The sequence below is a fragment of the Branchiostoma belcheri genome, unplaced genomic scaffold (genome assembly GCF_001625305.1).
Source record: "Branchiostoma belcheri isolate BF01 breed outbred unplaced genomic scaffold, Haploidv18h27 scaffold230, whole genome shotgun sequence".
Lineage (NCBI taxonomy): Eukaryota > Metazoa > Chordata > Leptocardii > Amphioxiformes > Branchiostomatidae > Branchiostoma > Branchiostoma belcheri.
The window spans coordinates 80,730-98,584 of NW_017803825.1; the positions used below are offsets into that span (position 1 = coordinate 80,730).

At 42.5% G+C, this 17,855-nt stretch overlaps 3 protein-coding genes across 3 annotated transcripts in view; 2 read left to right on the forward strand and 1 right to left on the reverse strand.

The window, feature by feature from the left end:
• The window catches only part of LOC109470758 (SWI/SNF-related matrix-associated actin-dependent regulator of chromatin subfamily A member 5-like), a 30,627-nt gene extending 27,708 nt beyond the window's left edge, over positions 1-2,919 (forward strand). The window contains exons 21-24 of the mRNA XM_019769828.1: positions 520-654; positions 1,102-1,314; positions 1,739-1,855; positions 2,230-2,919. Of these exons, the coding sequence (XP_019625387.1) occupies positions 520-654; positions 1,102-1,314; positions 1,739-1,855; positions 2,230-2,298 (534 nt within the window). The 3' untranslated portion in view covers positions 2,299-2,919. The remainder of the gene's footprint in view (positions 1-519; positions 655-1,101; positions 1,315-1,738; positions 1,856-2,229) is intronic.
• Positions 2,920-7,716: 4,797 nt separating this feature from the next.
• On the forward strand, positions 7,717-9,701 carry LOC109470760 (geranylgeranyl pyrophosphate synthase-like). The gene is made up of 2 exons (XM_019769830.1): positions 7,717-7,852; positions 8,522-9,701. Exons 1-2 carry the CDS (start codon positions 7,754-7,756, stop codon positions 9,356-9,358), a joined length of 936 nt encoding a protein of 311 aa, XP_019625389.1. The 5' UTR covers positions 7,717-7,753; the 3' UTR covers positions 9,359-9,701.
• A 5,539-nt stretch (positions 9,702-15,240) lies between these two features.
• Positions 15,241-17,855, reverse strand: part of LOC109470755 (CREB-binding protein-like) — a 30,830-nt gene continuing 28,215 nt past the window's right edge. The window contains 2 exon segments of the mRNA XM_019769819.1: positions 15,241-16,873; positions 16,875-17,390. Coding sequence (XP_019625378.1) covers positions 16,646-16,873; positions 16,875-17,390 — 744 coding nt within the window. The 3' untranslated portion in view covers positions 15,241-16,645.

Below are 17,855 nucleotides of genomic sequence, written 5' to 3' on the forward strand. Positions count from 1 at the left end.
AGCCTAAATGGTTGAATTGTGGACTTCTTACAATTTAAAATCTTGAAAAACATTATTAATGCAGACTTAGACTACATATACATATGAAATACAATATCAACAGTACAATAAAACAGCTCGGCCAGTATAACATACAGTATGTTCAAGAACTTTGTCATATAGTAGGTAAGTAGCTCTTTGTAAATCGAACAGTTCTGGATCTGAGAGTTTGTAGCTGTTTGCTGGACCTGGTCGTCCTACCAGATATGGCCTCGTACCAGCTTCGCAGGTACCAGCTTTGCAGGTACGCGGTGCGGCGGCAGCTGGCTACATCACACCGAACAATGTGTTACACCTAACCCTTGAACATCTAACTCTGGACATTGTTTAAAGCTGTCTACTGTACTTGGTGACACCGAGTTCCACTCTGCGATAGGTCAAACAAGGCCTTATAACATCATATACACCTATATATCCAAGACTACTTCTTGTTAAAGTGTACATAAATCAGCTGACATGTACTGTCCTGTTGTGTTACAGGTTATTGAATACTCTGCTGTGTTCTGGGAGCGCTGCAATGAGCTACAGGACATCGAGCGCATCATGGCGCAGATCGAGCGAGGAGAGGCCAAGATCCAGCGCAGGATCAGCATCAAGAAGGCCCTGGATGCCAAGGTCAGCCTGCCGCCTTCTACTTACCTCCTTCTTAATGACAAAAATGCAATTACTAGGGTGCACCATATAAAACAAAATAAGTAGCTATAGAATATCAGCAAAAAATAATTATGTTTAATTACTAAGAAAATGTAGTACGGGTTCAAGAATAATTTTATTATTTTTCTGACACTTAGATGTTAAGAATATGCTGTAGACTGCTACAGATCTTGACATGCTTAAACCTACAACAAATTTTGGGTGCACTGGTGCACCCACAGAAAAATATGGGTGCACAGCTCCAGTATTTCAAGCCCTGTATCCTCCTAACATGAGGGTGGGCGCCAGCGAAAGACCGAGTCTGGGCAAGCTGCCCAACATGATGATGATGAAAATCAATACAATGAAAATGTTGTAGACATTCTATGGTGAGGTTGTTCATGTGTACGTATGACTGTTTCCTCCCAGATGGCGCGTTACAAGGCCCCGTTCCACCAGCTGCGGATCGCGTACGGTACCAACAAAGGGAAGAACTACACGGAGGAGGAGGACCGCTTCCTGGTGTGCATGCTGCACAAGCTGGGCTTCGACAAGGAGAACGTGTACGAGGAGCTGCGCTACGCCTGCAGACAGGCTCCGCAGTTCCGCTTCGACTGGTTCCTCAAGTCAAGAACTGCCATGGTGGGTCAATGGGGCAATCATACACATGTATACAGTGTTCTTGCCAGGCTTTTTTGAGCATAGGGGCCCCCTATGCTGTGATTTGCTGTTTTTCAACCAGCATAGGGGGGGCCTTCATAAATCTTGCAAAAATGAAAATTATAACTTTAAGAATGAAGCTATAGCGGGAGCAATGTTTAAGACACAATTTTCACCCGATATCTCAATGGTTGGGAGAGTGACACACACGTACATGTAGGTATGATGTTAAAAACAGGCTACAAGATGCACTCAATGATTAACGAAAATACCAAATGTCTGGTTGTGGATTTGTCATTCAATCTTGCCTGTACATAAAAGTGTTGGATTAAGGTTCACTGCTGTTACTCCTTTTTGCAAGATTGTAGGGAGTGTAGACTGACAGTGAAGTGGATTTTGTTTGTAGGAGCTCCAGAGAAGATGTAACACCCTCATCACCCTGATCGAGCGAGAGAACGCCGAGCTGGAGGAGAAGGAACGACAGGAGAAGAGGAAGAGGGGACCACGAGCGGGAACACCCAAGGTGGGCACATCTAACACATAGAACCAAGTACATGTGTTCTACTGAACACTATTGTGTTCAGCTAGATTGGCTGCTGTTCAGCTGTGCCAACTGAATGTTTCAAAACGTTTATGACACAAAAAAAAGTCAGTAAAATACAATCAAATATCAGATGTGTACATACAATATGGTCACTAGAAGTTTGTTTCAATCATGATGACTGAGAAATTGAGCTTGTACGGCCTAACGTTGTTATTGAAATGCTAATATTCCCAATGTACATTTTTATGCCATTTCATAGCAAAGTTGTTCATAAAAATGCTAATTTCTTGTGAGTCCCTACCCAGATTGTCAGAGATGTACAACTAACTATTTCTGCTCAATTTTTATTACAGGGTACACAAAAACGCAAGGCAGACGGCACCCCGGATGGGCGCGGTCGACCCAAGAAGAAAAAGGCTTAAGTCCAGGGCTGTAGACACTGAAGAATACCTTCAAACTACTCCAGATAATTTTACTTTAAGTTTGTGAACAGTGTAGATGTTTCACTTTTTAAGGTTGTAGGAATAAGAAAAAAAAATGCTTCTGAAAAGAGTCAGTCAGTCAGTCCTAAAGTTTTACCAGTCTGAACATTACAAAAGGTGAAAATGGGTCCAATTTTACGTTGTATGAAAATCCAGTCCTTAAGAAAGTGTAACAGTGCCATTTGTGTAGTATAAGGATGGTATAGATTGCCAGGAACTTACACAAGTCAACATGATGATGGTATTTATTCCCAGACTTGTTCCTTGTTTGTTCACTCTTGTATCCTTGTGAGGACGCATCATTCAATCAACTTCTTCAAACTCCGAAAACACCCAAACCACAACTTCTGACAAAGCAGACCCACAGGGGGACTGCGTCAGCCTTGTTCTAGGTTTCAAATTAAACACGAAATGTTTTAAGTCATGGCTGATTTGAGTCTGAGTTTTGAAGTGGTTGAGAGCAGGAGACCCTGCGAAGGAAAAGGCCATCTGAAGCTCAGAGATAAAGCAGATTTGTGGACTTTGGTGTTTGTTATGTACAATAAACTGTGCTGTGTAAGATGTCTGGTCTATGGTGATGTTTTGAGTCTGTGGATGTGAATATTTCTAACATTGTAACCGTAATGATTTTGTGAATAGTTTCACCAGGTTGGTAAGACACTGAATAAATACTCTTTTTCACAACCAAGTGTTTTATTCAGGCAATGTTTATTCGGCTGTCACCAAACCGCCACAGTGAATGATGCACAAAATGACTAATAAACTGGTGGACGTACCAACTACTAAGTACCTAATACCAGCCCAGAAGAGAACGAGAAATAGCCATGTCTTCAAGTACCAGAGTTATCAACCGAGGAATGGGGTCCGCACACAACAGTTCAAAAATTCATTCTTTCATAGAACCATTGCAGAGTGGAACTCACTGTCACCAAGTACAGTAGGGGCATTGTCATTAGAAAGCTGTTCAGAGTTAGATGTTCAAGGGTTAGGTGTAACCAGTCCTTCGGTATAATGTAGCCAGCTGCCACCACGTGCCTACGAAGCTGGTGTGTTATGCCGAAGGGTGGTTATACCAACTATATAGATACAGAATATAAAATTTGGTTGTGTAAAAAGAGTCTATTTAGGGTAAGGCTTGTATGGTGATATGGCATCATCACACCGGAGGACTAAAATTATAATACCACACCTTTGTATGATCTGTCTCCTGTCTGTCTATCTCAAAAGGAGACTGCAAATCGGAGTCACTGTGGTTCCATTTTTTTACAGTTTAATCAAACTCAAATACAGTTGTAATGGTATATGGCAGGGAATGAACAATGTAAAGAATGATTTCCTTGAATGAGCACAATATGTCCCAAACTGATGTCTGAAAAGTATTTCACAGACTTCCACTATTTAGGTGTTATACATGTATAGTAAAGCCTATTTAAGGAGGTAAACTTTGTCACTCCTTTTCTAATTTTTCTTGAATGAATGGTGTATGGAGTTTGTTACATAGCAGCACCCAAGAATCAGTAGTAGTAGTACAATGTGTGTGATGATACTGCTGCAACTCAATTCAGTCATCTTCGACTATGAAAGACTACCAAGACAAATCAGCTTGTCTGGATACACTAAGAAATGTTAATTGACTCCAGCAGGTGTTGTGTTCACTTCTGCAACTGCACAGTCCAATTCTCCACTCCTGTGGTGTCGCCAAAAATCCCAACTCCAGCTGACCCAGGCCTCATGAGTCTAGAACTCCCATCTTGTCCAGAACGTAAGGAGCTGAAAAATACAAGTACAGGTGGAGGGATTAATGTTTGATCAGGGGTGCCAGAGCATACAGTGCAACTTTATGGAATACAGTGCAATTGTATTAGTATACAGTGCAACTTTATGGAATACAGTGCAATTGTATTAGTATACAGTGCAATTTTACGGAATACAGTGCAATTTTACTAATGACGTTGTATCACGTGACTTGGACCCGGCTTTGGACTCTGCTGACTCACATATTTCTGTCTTTTTCGAGCGAATTCGAAATGATCCCTGTGTAGTAACGTCCTGTGTGAAGTATGTAGTAATTTGACTAAAGGTCTATCTATGAGAAAGGTCCAAATTCGCTCGAAAAACACAGAAAGATGTGAATACGCTCCGTCAGCAGCGTCCCTGGAAAGCCGGGCCCATAATCAACGTCATTAGTAAAATTGCACTGTATACTAGTGAAATTGCACTGTATACTCTGGCACCCCTGTTGATGTATTTTCAGTAAAGTTACTGTACATCTGGTATTAACCTGGATGTCGATTTGTAATCATCTTATGGAAATGTCTCAAAATTTTCACTTTTTTTTTTAAATAGGAAGCAATTAATCTTCTTCTTAATCTTAATAATACTGGTACAAAACCCTCGCGGGTATAGCCGTCCAGGGGTAGGTCTTGGTGCACGGCTAAGAACGGCCGGTGGTGGAAGTGTTCATAACAAATAAAGTGAAAAAGTTCTGTACAAGGTGCAAAAAAAACAAGAAGCCATAGGTGACAATCCTCCGTGAAGTTTTATATATTTCAACAAAATCCCAAGCGTCAACGCCAGACCTACTGTGCAGACATTATAATTAGGCAACGGTTAATACAATGAGGGCGCGTCACAAGCATAAAACATACAAAGAGCTAAATCCATTACTGCTCCCAGGGCGTGTAAAGATACTGTGCTTCAAGTTCGAAGTTCATTTTAATACACACACACAATCAGTGTTTCCGCCAGGCGGCCGTCCAGCCGTCCTTTGACGCGAAAAAATGATACCGTGTTTCTTGTAGGACCGAAGGACCAGACATCGATATATATTTGATTTTCACTCGGCTATTCAAAGATAAACTTGTTAGATATATTTTCAAACATAAGAAAAGTTTATTTGCAGGCATTTATCTCTTGAAATACGACACAAAAATGTGTCTCATCAGAGATATTATACACTTCTTGTACAATGTCTCTGGTCTCATGCACCGCGCACGGCCTCCTCAGCTAGCTGCAAATCCTGCGTCACATGTCCACATTTCGCGTCTCTGATTGGTTGTTGCGTCGGCCGCTGCAGCGCCAGCGGTAAGATTGAGCGAGCCGACGCGCGTGTAAACAACTTTTCTTTGTTAGGATATAAGCGCTAAAACGATATTTTCCACAACCACACATCGATATTCTAGTGAAGAAATATATAGTTTCAAGAATCTTTCGGGTAAATATATATTTCTATGCGTATTTTTTGCATTTTCAGCGTTAGTTTGAGGTACACTTACCCCGGAAGTATACGGACCGCGTGCGTTTCTCGTAGCGTAGCCACGCTTATTTTTTAGTGTTTTTACTGCCCCGAGTTTTACCAATCAAAACAATAAAGAACTCCCGCTAAGGAGAACCCAGTAACATGTCAGATCCCAGCAATTATGTTTTTGATCAAAATTATGGATGTGCACGTATTTCAGCCGTATTCGTCCGCGGGAATTCTTGACGCAAACCTACCCCGCGAACAGGAATCAGGACCGCCGGCCTTTATCCGGAAGTTGCCGCCGCATTAAAGTTACCTTTACTTTAACAATTATTTGCCTCTCAGAGTGCGGGAAATGGCGTTTAAGAGGGTTAAAATTTCAAAATTTCCCGGGGGAGCATGCCCCGGACCCCCTTCGGCGCTCGCGGTCGGGCCTTCGGTCGTCTCCTGACGGAAACACTGCACACAATCATTGCATTCACATAAAGATCGGACTATCATGGTCGTGTCTAGTACGGTGCCTGTACCTAATTAAGCGCGCCTGGAACAGGCCAGCACCGCGAGTGTTACTACCGCCGGCCAGATAACCAGGATATCTACTTAGAGTACCTCTGCTACCAGACAACTGCCTAAACCTACGGCCTATTCCACAGGATTGTAAAAGTAGGGATGTTTCTAAAATATGCATTTACTTCAATATCAAAACAGCTACGGTAAAAATAAAAAGACGTGCATCATCCCGGACATAATGCCACACCACATGCGAAATTACACAGAAATGCGACGTACGGAAGAATGCGTTTTGGCTGCGAACATCTTCCAAAAAACTTGGCATCTCTTAACCATGGGCAAAGACATCTGGAACCACTTATAAAAACCACCCCGTATCTGCATGAACTTTTACCCCCCCCACTGCTATTCCAAACAACGCCTTTTTCTGGACCATTCCAATTCGCCTCGTAATTGTAGGGGTGCGTCTGCGATATTATATTGACCGCGAAAGCAGCAACGGCAAAAATACACATTCGTGCATCAACACGGGCATGCCCGCAGACGGCGTATAAAATTGCGTGCCGATTACACAAAGAGAACCCAGTGTTTTGACTGCGAACATGAAAAATCAGCCGATTACAACACTCCGTCCGGAGGTCCTGACCTCCTTCACGGAGTAATAAAAAAGTGATGGCCGTCTTAGCATGATGTCTATTTACTCATGTATGGGGTGGCCCATATATCGGGCCAACCCCAGTTTGAAATTCGGAAGTGATGTACATGTAGCTATTTCAGTAGGTAGTTGATTCCAATCAGATATAGTGCGTGGAATGTAACTGCTGCGGTATATATCTGTTTTGCAGTATACTATTTGTAGCCGTAGTGGGTGCCCCCTGGTGCTGTTGGTATTCCTAGTGGTGAGGTTGTGTAGGGGTATGGCAACTAGGTTGTGGAAGGCTTTATAGAACAGTATAGAACTTAATAGACAGACACACAGCGTAATAAACACACACATGTACGCTACTGAAAACGTAACCTTCTTGGCGAAGGTAACGTTAACTATTTTTAGTATAGGAGCAAGGACATCATACGCAAATCTGCAATAGTGTAATGTCCTTGGAAAGATGATACATGTATATAACGTTAATTTTACCGGCTCGTAGTGCAGCCACCACGATGACGAAAACCTTGACGTTCGCCCAGACCTCCTGCCGCAGGGCCTTCTTCTGCTCCTGCGGGTCCACCTTAGGTCCCCCCGGCATCGCCCCGCCCGGGCCTGCTGGCTGTAAACGGATCATAACTTTCTGTGGTGGGGAAAAAACGGAAGATTCCGGTCCAACACGTGCACACAAACACACACAGACTTACTTCCGGTTTGCTACAGGACGCGCACGGTTTGCGGCAGAACATACCACTTAACTGAGGGTTCACTTAAGGATAAGTTTTCTATGCATAAGAAAAATTCGCTTTGATGGAATAAACTGATCTTTCATTATGCTAAACTAATATAGTTTATATCATATAAATAGGTTTGTTGATCACTAGATTATTTCTAATTTATATGATACTCCTGTCAGGAATTATCCATCCCCCATGATATAATGGTTTATTCTTACTGTCGTAAACTACCCACCACAGCCCTGAGAACAAGAAGCTTCAGTCATGGCGAAGGAAAAAGCAGTTTTATCCCAGAGCGGGGAGGTGGAAGAACGGATCCTCATGGAGCCTTATGAGTACATCTGTCAGGTCCCCGGGAAACAGGTAACTTGTCTTACATAAGTTCGTGTTTGAATTGTGAAGGTAAGTAGACGAAAATGGAGCTTTTATTAGACATTTCTCTATTCTCTAGTGATCATTCCTGAACATGTAACTTCGTTAACGTTAATAAAGGGTTAATACCCCGCCCCGAGGTGTATATGGTGAGGGAATCCCTGGCCAGGTGTGATAACCACCGAATAAACCACCAAGTGAGCGTAGCGAACGAGGTAGTTTATGAGGTGGTTATCACACCTGACCAGGGATTATCTCACCATATACACCGAGGATAAGGCAGGGCATTAACGTTATTATCATATAGCCTATGCGAAATGTTGTTGTTGTTTTTCCATCCAAGTTGTTTTTCCTTCAAGTGGTCAAGCTGATGATAAACACAATGATTACAGTAACGTTACCATCCACAAATTTCAGTGACTTTAGTGGTCAAGATTGTATTTATAACATTTTTCCCTAAGCCTTACATCCTGGATTATTTTGGGAATAAAAGAGACAGTATAACCTGGATCCAACTTCTTTGAACCTCCTTGAACCTAGCTAGGTGAACATTGAAATGCCAATAATTTCCTTATTAATATAATGTAACTCAACCCCAGCCTGTTTCACCTTCACTTGTAATCACAACAGACACCATGTTTGATTGTTTCGTGTTTGTAGATTCGGCTGCAGCTGATCGAAGCGTTCAACTACTGGCTGCAGATTCCGCAGGACAAGCTTCAGACCATCAGTAACGTGGTGCAGATGTTACACAACGCCAGTCTGCTCATCGATGACATCGAAGACAACTCCAAACTCAGGCGGGGCATCCCGGTCGCTCACAGCATCTACGGTACAGCTCACACCATCAACTGTGCCAACTACGTGTACTTTAAAGGACTGGCGACAGTACTGATGTTAAACCACCCAGAATGTACCCGCATCTTCACTGAACAGTTGTTAGAACTGCACCAGGGACAGGGGATGGACATCTACTGGAGAGACACCACCACGTGTCCCACGGAGGAGGAATACAAGGTCATGGTCAAGAAGAAGACGGGCGGACTGTTCGGATTGGCGGTGAAACTCATGCAGCTGTTCAGCGACAACAAGAGCGACTTTGTCCCGCTGTCCGACACGCTCGGCCTGTACTTCCAAATAAGGGACGACTTCGCCAACCTCATGTCCAAAGAGTACACCGAGAACAAGAGCTACTGCGAGGACCTGACGGAGGGGAAGTTCTCGTTCCCGATCATCCACGGCGTTCACCACGAGCAGGGCACGACACAGATCCTCAGTATCCTCCGCCAGAAGACCACCGACTTGGACGTCAAGAAATACTGTGTGGACTACTTACAGAAGTTAGGTTCTTTTGAGTACACCAAAGACGTGTTGTCAGACCTGGAGGAACAGGCAGTGCAACAGATCCAGGCACACGGAGGGAACCCGTACCTGTCTGCCATGATGGTGGAACTATGTAAGGTGCACAAACAGCAGGCTGCACAGCAACAGCACTAGTGTTTAGTTGTAAATACTGCTGGAATAAGCCAGGTTTACATTAGGGGTGGGTACAGGTTAGCTTGATGGGGTCCTAGTCTAGATCCAAGTCAAGAGGATCAGGTCTGGACATAATTATAATATTAGGCCACACCAAGTAAATTTTATGGATGACGTCCACGCGCGCATTGATTTTGGCATGTTCCTAGAAAAAAAAACAAGAAATTCCGCTTCCTGTAACTATGACCAAAGAGTCACGACAGTGCCGCAAGTTGTCAGATTGAGGTGAAACCCGTAGAAGAAAGTGTCTATTACCAGCCTGTTTTCACTGTCCATGGTTCCACCTGATTTATTGCTGTTTTAATGATGAATAAAAGACTTCTTGCTTGTTACACTGTGTCACCTCAATCAATTTGTGTCCTAACATTTGTCGTCTCGTAGTATATTTCTAATCTAGGCATCTTGTTTTTTAGGGCCCTACTTGTTTTTCTTTCGCCCTCTCGCATTAGATTTAGGGTCTCCAAAGGACGTCATCCATAAAATTTACTTGGTGTGGCCTTACACTGTAAAAACAAGGTCAATGGTAATACTACACTGCATATAATCTTTTGGAAAGCAAGACACAAGCACTCACTGATTGCTACAAATTATGTTTAAATTCAGTATATTGGAATGATACAGCTATTTTCAATGCACAAGTGTATGAATTTTGGCTAATCTACTAGAAGGTTCATTCAGGGTTATTTCTTTACCTTTTATGGTCTACTTACCTAATAAAAAGGCCCAAATAGTACAGAGAAACGTCTATAGTGTATTATTTTGTACTTTGTTGTGAGTCCAAACAAAGATTTGTTCACCTTTTTCATTTTTACCTTCGCCAAGAAGGTTATGTTTTCAGAGGCATTCGTGTATGTGTGTGTGTGTGTCTGTGTGTGGACACGATAATTTGAGATGGATTGTCTGACTTGATACTTGTTAGGTGGGTAGGTCTTGATGAGACCTCGAAATGATTAGATTTTGGACTCCCTAGCGGCTTGTTTAAAATGTTTTGATATCACCTCTGTAGGCCACACCAATTTGATAAATTGTTTCTCGGATTCGCCCACTTCATTTTTTTCTGATTTGTAAAAAAAAAAGATTCAGGCTCTGAATCAACCAAAAAAAATGTTCATAAGTAATTGTTATTCAACTCAAGACACAAAAATAACTTACCAGAAATTTTTTTTATAGAGTCACTCAGTCTTCATCAGCTTTCTTATTCGAGTGCTGTGGACACGTGTCGTTTACCCACATATGGTGTCAGCACTGGGTTAATGTTCGTTGGAAGTCGGTACTGAGTGATTCGGCCAATAATTTCTGGTGTTATTTTTGTGTCTTGAGTTGTAGAACAGTTCCATTATGTATTTTACCAACTCAGATGTACTTTCATGCTAAAAATGTTTATATTTTGGCCCAAACAGTAGGTAAAAGCTCCTTGTCTTACAGTTTATCCTATTGTCTCCTAGTTGTTACAGTTTATCCATCTATGGACACATTGGTTTGAAAAAGTTTTAAAATCTTTACTCGAATTTATAAGCCTGTCTGGTATGTTAGCTTCATGGCTCCTATCATAGCTTTTGGGGCAATCAGAGGATGCCTAGGTCTGTTTTTATTACCTCCATGAAAAATATTGGATCTATTGTTTTTGTTGTGTCTGTGTGTGCGTTTGTGTTTCCGCACATTTGTAGTCAGCATAACTTCAGAATGCCTTTATGGATTGTGATGATATTTGGTACGTTGATAGGTCACAGGAAGACCAAGGTCAAATATGAGACTCCTGGTGGCTAACCTTGGTACTGCAGCAGAACTTCTGTTTTGTATCTTTGTCCCGAACAAGCTATGGTCTTAGGTGACAGATACCTTTTCCTGTCAGGAATAAGTGGTATCGGTTTTGTCACCCTAGCAGCTTGTTCTGGAACTGCAGGGGAGGTTCTGGCAAAATCTTTTATATGTATTTTCATTATTTTTGGTATGTAAGTATAATGTAGCTTATAGAGAGATGTACAGAATTAATAGTGCAAATGGACTAAATTTGCAATTACTAGCTATAGTATTGAATCGTTTCATTTTACGTTATCATTCCAATGTACTGGACATAAACACATGTCAACACAACAACACTCATCAAGAAGCACTTACTTAGTCATTTACATTTTCCAGACTGGATAAGCTGCCGCTAAATTATTTCCTAATTTCGTGGTTGTTTGTAAATTTATTAATTCTGTACTTTCTGATAAGTGGATTATGGAAAACTTTTTTCCATTGTCTCTTCTAATATTGTTATTAAATTTGTTAATCATGCACCAGTACTTAACAATTACTACATTTAAGATGGATCACTTGGGATTATGTATTTCTTTCATTATTAGTTATTTCAGTACATAATGTGAAACTGTACTAGCAATGCAAATAAAACAATTTGTCTCTTCAACAACAATTGAAATTGTCATACTTTCCATGCAAGGCCTAAGATGTGTCATGCACCCCGAGTAATATATGGTATCATAAAGCCTGGTCATTTCCTATAACCACTGATTGAACTGCAGTTACTCTCCTAGTGGCTCAAACGGTTTGGGGTTATTTTTACTCCGTGAAGGAGGTCAGGACCTCCGGACGGAGTGTTGTGATCGGCTGATTTTTCATGTTCGCAGTCAAACCACTGGGTTCTCTTTGTGTAATCGGCACGCAATTTTATACGCCGTCTGCGGGCATTCCGGTGTTGATGCACGAATGTGTATTTTTGCCGTTGCTGCTTTCGCGGTCAATGTAATATTGCAGACGCACCCCTACAATTACGAGGCGAATTGGAATGGTCCAGAAAAACGCGTTGCTTGGAATAGCAGTGGGGGGGTGGAACTTCATGCAGATACGGGGTGGTTTTGATAAGTGGTTCCAGATGTTTTTGCCCATGGTTAAGAGATGGCAAGTTTTTTGGAAGATGTTCGCAGCCAAAACGCATTCTTCCGTACGTCGCATTTCTGTGTAATTTCGCATGTGGTGTGGCATTATGTCCGGGATGATGCACGTCTTTTTATTTTTACCGTAGCTGTTTTGATATTGGAGAAAATGCTTATTTTCGAAACATCCCCATTTCTTTGAAATGTTTTCGTCCGTTTATGCAACTGTTACTAATTGCAGGGACTGCGCTAATGCCGACCAGTCGCGCTGTCCTGATACACCGCGAATGTGCGAGTGTTTCCTGTAGACAGTCCCGGGAGTCATTTTTTTTCGCACATTCCAGGAGCCAAACCAAAATACGTTCATGAACCGAGTCCAAAAAAACCGAACGTGAAAATCGGATGATCGGACCTGATGTACATTTCTCTTTCTGTAGATTGTACACACAATACACACATCTTTAGATAATCTGGCCATGGCAGGTTAAAAAAAGTAACCCTGAATCATACTAGATTAGCGTAAATGCATGTTAATGCGTTCAAAACAAGAAAAGAAATTGTTTCCGGGTATTAATCTCTTGAATCACGGCGCTGAATATTGACGCAAAAATATTTCGGGCATCGCGCGCCCTTCCCCGTTGTTTAGACTGTATGCAAATCCCGCGTCACGTGTCGGCATCTCGCATCTCTGATTGGTTTTTGCGTCTTAAGATGACTGAGCCGACGCGCGTTTAAACAATTTTTCTTTGTTCTATTTATCACACTTCACAGAGAATTGTCGCCAATGGCTACTTCTTTTTGTTGCAATATATAATACTTCACGGAGAATTGTCGCCTATGGCTTCTTGTTGGTGTTGTTTTTTATCGGGGTTTCTCTTTTGCACTACTCTTTTACACTCTTTTTCACCAAACCAAACCTCTGCTTGGACAGTATCGGGGAGTGAGTAGAGCAGGATTAAAACGCTGTGTTTATGGCCAACTGGAGGAGACTGGTTCCTTGTATCATTATGTGCTCTAGCACATAACGCGACAAATTATGATATTATTATTAGAAGAAAAGTTGTTTTTTACCTCCATGAAAAATGGAGGTATTGTTTTTGGCGTGTCTGTCTGTATGTCTGTGTGTGTGTCTGTCTGTCTGTTTGTGTTTCCGCAACTTTGTGGTCAGCATAACTTCATAACGCCTTTATGGATTGTAATGATATTTGGTATGCTGGTAAGTCTTGGAAAGACAAAGGTCAAGGTCAAATATGGGCCTCCTGGTGGATGACCTTGGTACTGCAGCAGAACTTCCAGTTTTTGTATCTTTTGTCCTGAATATGCTATGGTCTTGAAGTTTTGGTGACTGATAGCTTTTCCTGTCAGGAATAAGTGGTGTGAGTTTGGTCCCCCTATTAGCTTGTTCTGGAACTGCAGAGCACTTTCTGGCGAAATGTTTAAAAGCCAATAAGTCCAGATAGGAACAACATATTTTAATCATTTTTGGTGTGTAGGTAGCTGAGAGAGAGATGTGCATAATTAAATGCAAATTATGCAAATGAGGAATTTATTTGCATAATTAATGAGGACATTCTATAATTACAGTTTTTTACATTATACTACTTTCATACATGTATGTAACCTATGGCAGGCGGAACATCAACAGATACTAATTATGCAAATAATGACCTAATTTGCATAATTGATGCGAAAATTCTATGATTTCTTAATGGTGAATGATGGGACTATCATACTTTGGACATATGTAAGTTAATCAAAAGTTAACAGCAGGATGCATATATTATGTTAATGCGGAGGTCATTTGCATAATTAAAGAAGAAATTTACATTTACATATCAAGCCCATATTTCATGGAGGTATGAGATCTCGGAACTCTTGTTATGCATGTTAATATACATGTACATGTATCTCTCATGCCAGGAACAGATTTTACATGGTTGGAAATGGCCAAGTTTCTAAAAACATTTTAGGGACTTTTTGCCCATTGCCCCGATTATACAGGACTTGTCTCAATGCCAGCTTCGCTTTCTGCAGGTATAAGGCCATACTGCTGTTTAGATGGATGACTGCCAGGCATCCGAAAGAAAAAAATACAGTGGAAAACTTGCCTTCTGTAAGTTTGGATTAAGTGGAAAACAAATCACTCTTTTTACTTTCTACGGTAAAATCTTTTACTAAAATGTTTTGATAAATCTCCAGAGATCATCTTGAAATTCTTGGGATGACATCAGATTCAAGTAACTTGGCAAAGAGGGGAATCTGAACTTGCAACTGTCGTTCAACTAGCCTGGACCAAGTGAAGACATTACCTTCATTAAGGCCACACCAATTTAATTTCTTGGTGAACAGGTTTTTCTAGAAAAGTTATAGAGCGGACCGGCAAAAAATTAAAATAGGCCTAGGCATCCTATTATAGCCCAAAATGGTACGATAAGAGCCATGAAGTCAACACACCAGGCTGGTTCAAAATTTAGACAATGAATTTTGAACTTTTAATGAAACCACTGCATTGAAAGATGGAATAACTGTAACAACAAGGAAGAAAAGGACTGTTTTCAACTGTTCATGGCAAAATATGAGCATTTTGCTGTTGAATTTGAACCAGAATCTTTTTTTTTTTTAAACAGAAAAAAAATGAAGCGGGCGAATCCATTCACCAAGAAATTAAGTTCGTATGGCCTAAGAGTGTAACATTATTTTTTACTACAGCATGCTCTTTTGTCTGAGAAATCTTTATTGAATAATTACAGATTCTGTACGGATTTGGTATCTCTGTTCCATGATTGTTCATTCTGTACATGTTGTCTTATTTCTATAGGTCGGAACTTTTGTCCTCTTACATATGATGCAGACTTTTGTTTCATACTTTCTGTCACATTGACTGAGCACATCCAGTACAAGACACAAAGTTTCATTCATTCAACATTCATTCACACAAGTACAAAGAACAAATACAACTATCCTTCATTTCAGAGTGTTCTTTACATTTATTACACAGTATATAAATTTTTATTATGAAATTAATGTTTGAAACATTTTACATTCCTTAAACACTGCTGGGATTGGTCTAAAATTGAGGTCCTCAGATATTGCAACCAAATCAAAGGACGCAATTCCTGGCTGACGCTAAATACAAGCATTCCATAGCCCAACAGATAGCTCTAAGGAGTTGGCTTGCTCACGCTGACTTCCTAGGCAAAAAAAGTGATGTGGGACAAAAACAACAAGACAGTCCTATGCGTCGAATGAAAGCTGCCTCACTGGTACACTAGGTCATTGGCATGGTTGGACACTAACTTATGACGTGGACTTGCTTGCGTGAGCTGCTACATACATATCTAGTGCACAATTTAGCTATCTTTACAGACTACGATCCCCAAACCCTTCCTTTTTAACAAACTAGTGTATAAAATACTGCTGCAACTTGGCCATGTACAGAGCATGTGATCTTAATCTTCAAGGCAGTTACATACAAAACAGAAAACATAGAAACCCTTGGCCGTTTGAGTGTTTAAATATCTCTAGCCACATGTTCTTCTTTAAGTTAAGCACACCCAATTATAGCCAATGCTTAAAGTGCAACCTAGCACAACCCCTTCGTTTTGATAGATCAGGTATTAAATAACACACAGTAGAGTGAAGACCTTTCCATCATTTATATACATAAGGTTTGTTTTCTTGTTTTTTTTTCACTGGATGAAATGGAACCGTTGGTCCAGAATGGAGACCCAGGTCTGTCCACCCTTCTTACATATGCAGGTACTCCTGTTATCTGCACACACCTGGCCACTGGCCGTATCATCTTAGACTATCGCTGGCTCGGGTGGTTCAAACCTTGAGAATCCACTGGGCATGCCTATGTACACAGGTGCCCTTTGCCTACAGCAAGAGCTCTTCACATACCATTCAGTCTGCATGATTCCTACTACGTTTCTGCTCCAAAGTTTCTCTACAATATGAGGCAGGAGAGCTCAAAAATGATTGCTTGTGGCTTTACCAACAATGTCTATACATCTGGCACCCTCCTAGACAGTAAAAGCTATCGTAGGACCTTGAAACAAACTTCTTGAACACACGACATGGTACAAGTTTTTCGTTAAGTCACAGAAGTAGGGAAAAACACTCAACTTTGCTAACTATACAAATTATGGTATCGTCATCGCACAAAAGTATTTTTACCTACAAAAATCCACTCCTTCTGCATCAGTTTCCAATACTTCATACCTACATTTAACGTCTCGTGGTGGGAGGCAAAAATATAAAATAAAATATCAATAATAAAACATACTTCTTTCTCTCAAGATAGACTCTGAAAAAGATGGAGCGGGCCCATTTAAATTATAGTCTACAGGCTGCTGTGCGACTTGCACCACTATAAGGTCTCCACAAATCTTGTTAACTGATCTTGTGGTGTCAGAGGTGCCATGTCTGACTCCTCCGTGTTTTGTTGACCCTCCAGCTGCCCCATGTTTTGAGAGGTTGGCTGCATCTGTGGTAGCATGGGTTGTTCTGTTTGCATTTGATCGGGTTGGTGTGGCCCTGCCACCCCGGGGTGCGGCGAGTTCTGGGGGTGCATGGGAGACATCTGGGGGGTGGAGGGGGGCTGGGTGGGACTGGGGGCGGGGGGACGGGGTGGGTTGAGGAGACTTGACCTGGCTTGCTATAGGGTTGCCGCCCTGTGGCGATCTCATTTGCTGGGCGGCGTGGGGAGACTGTGGCGGGAGCATGGCCTGCTGCGGGCTCATGGACTGACCCGGGCCCATGGACGACGCCATCTGCTGCTTCAGCTGCTGCACCTGCTGCTGGGGCAGCTGCTGCATCATGGCCCCCTGCTGGAACTGGTGCTGCCGCATCATCTGCTGCATCTGGGAGTGGGGTCCCCCGTCGGCGCCCCCCATTCCCATCTGGTTCATGCTGCCCATCTGGTTCATGCCGGCCATTTGGTTGACGTGGCCCATCTGGTTCATGGGGTTCATTTGCCCCATCTGGTTCATCTGCCCCATCTGGTTCATGCCCTGCTGCGGTGCCATGGGCATGCTCTGCTGCTGCTGGGCGGCCATCATCCGGTGCTGCGCAGACTGCTGCGAGAAGGGCGGCACCATCTGCTGGAACTGCTGGTGCTGCTGCTGTTGCTGCGCCTGCTGTTGTTGCTGCTGTTGCTGCTGCTGGTTCTGCAGCTGCTGTGCCACCTGTCTCATGCGCATCTGCTGCCACTGCTGCTGCTGCTGCGGTGTCATGGGCTGCTGCTGTAGGGCCTGTCCAGGCTGCTGCTGCTGTTGCTGCTGCTGTTGCTGCATCTGCTGCTGCATCTGCTGGTGCTGTGTTCTCTGCTTGATGAAGGCTGCCATCAGCTGCGGGTTGGACTTGAGGATACTGAGCACCTGCTGTTGCTGCTGCGGAGAGCTGGGAGACTTCAGCGTTTGGACCAGCTGCTGCAGGGCCTGGGCGGGGAACTGGTTGCGAATGCCCTGTTGTACCTGTAATGCTGCAGGGTTGACCTGTTGCCCCGGCATCATCCCCTGCATACCTTGCTGCTGTTGCTGCTGCTGCATACCCGCCTGACTCTGCTGCTGGAATACTGG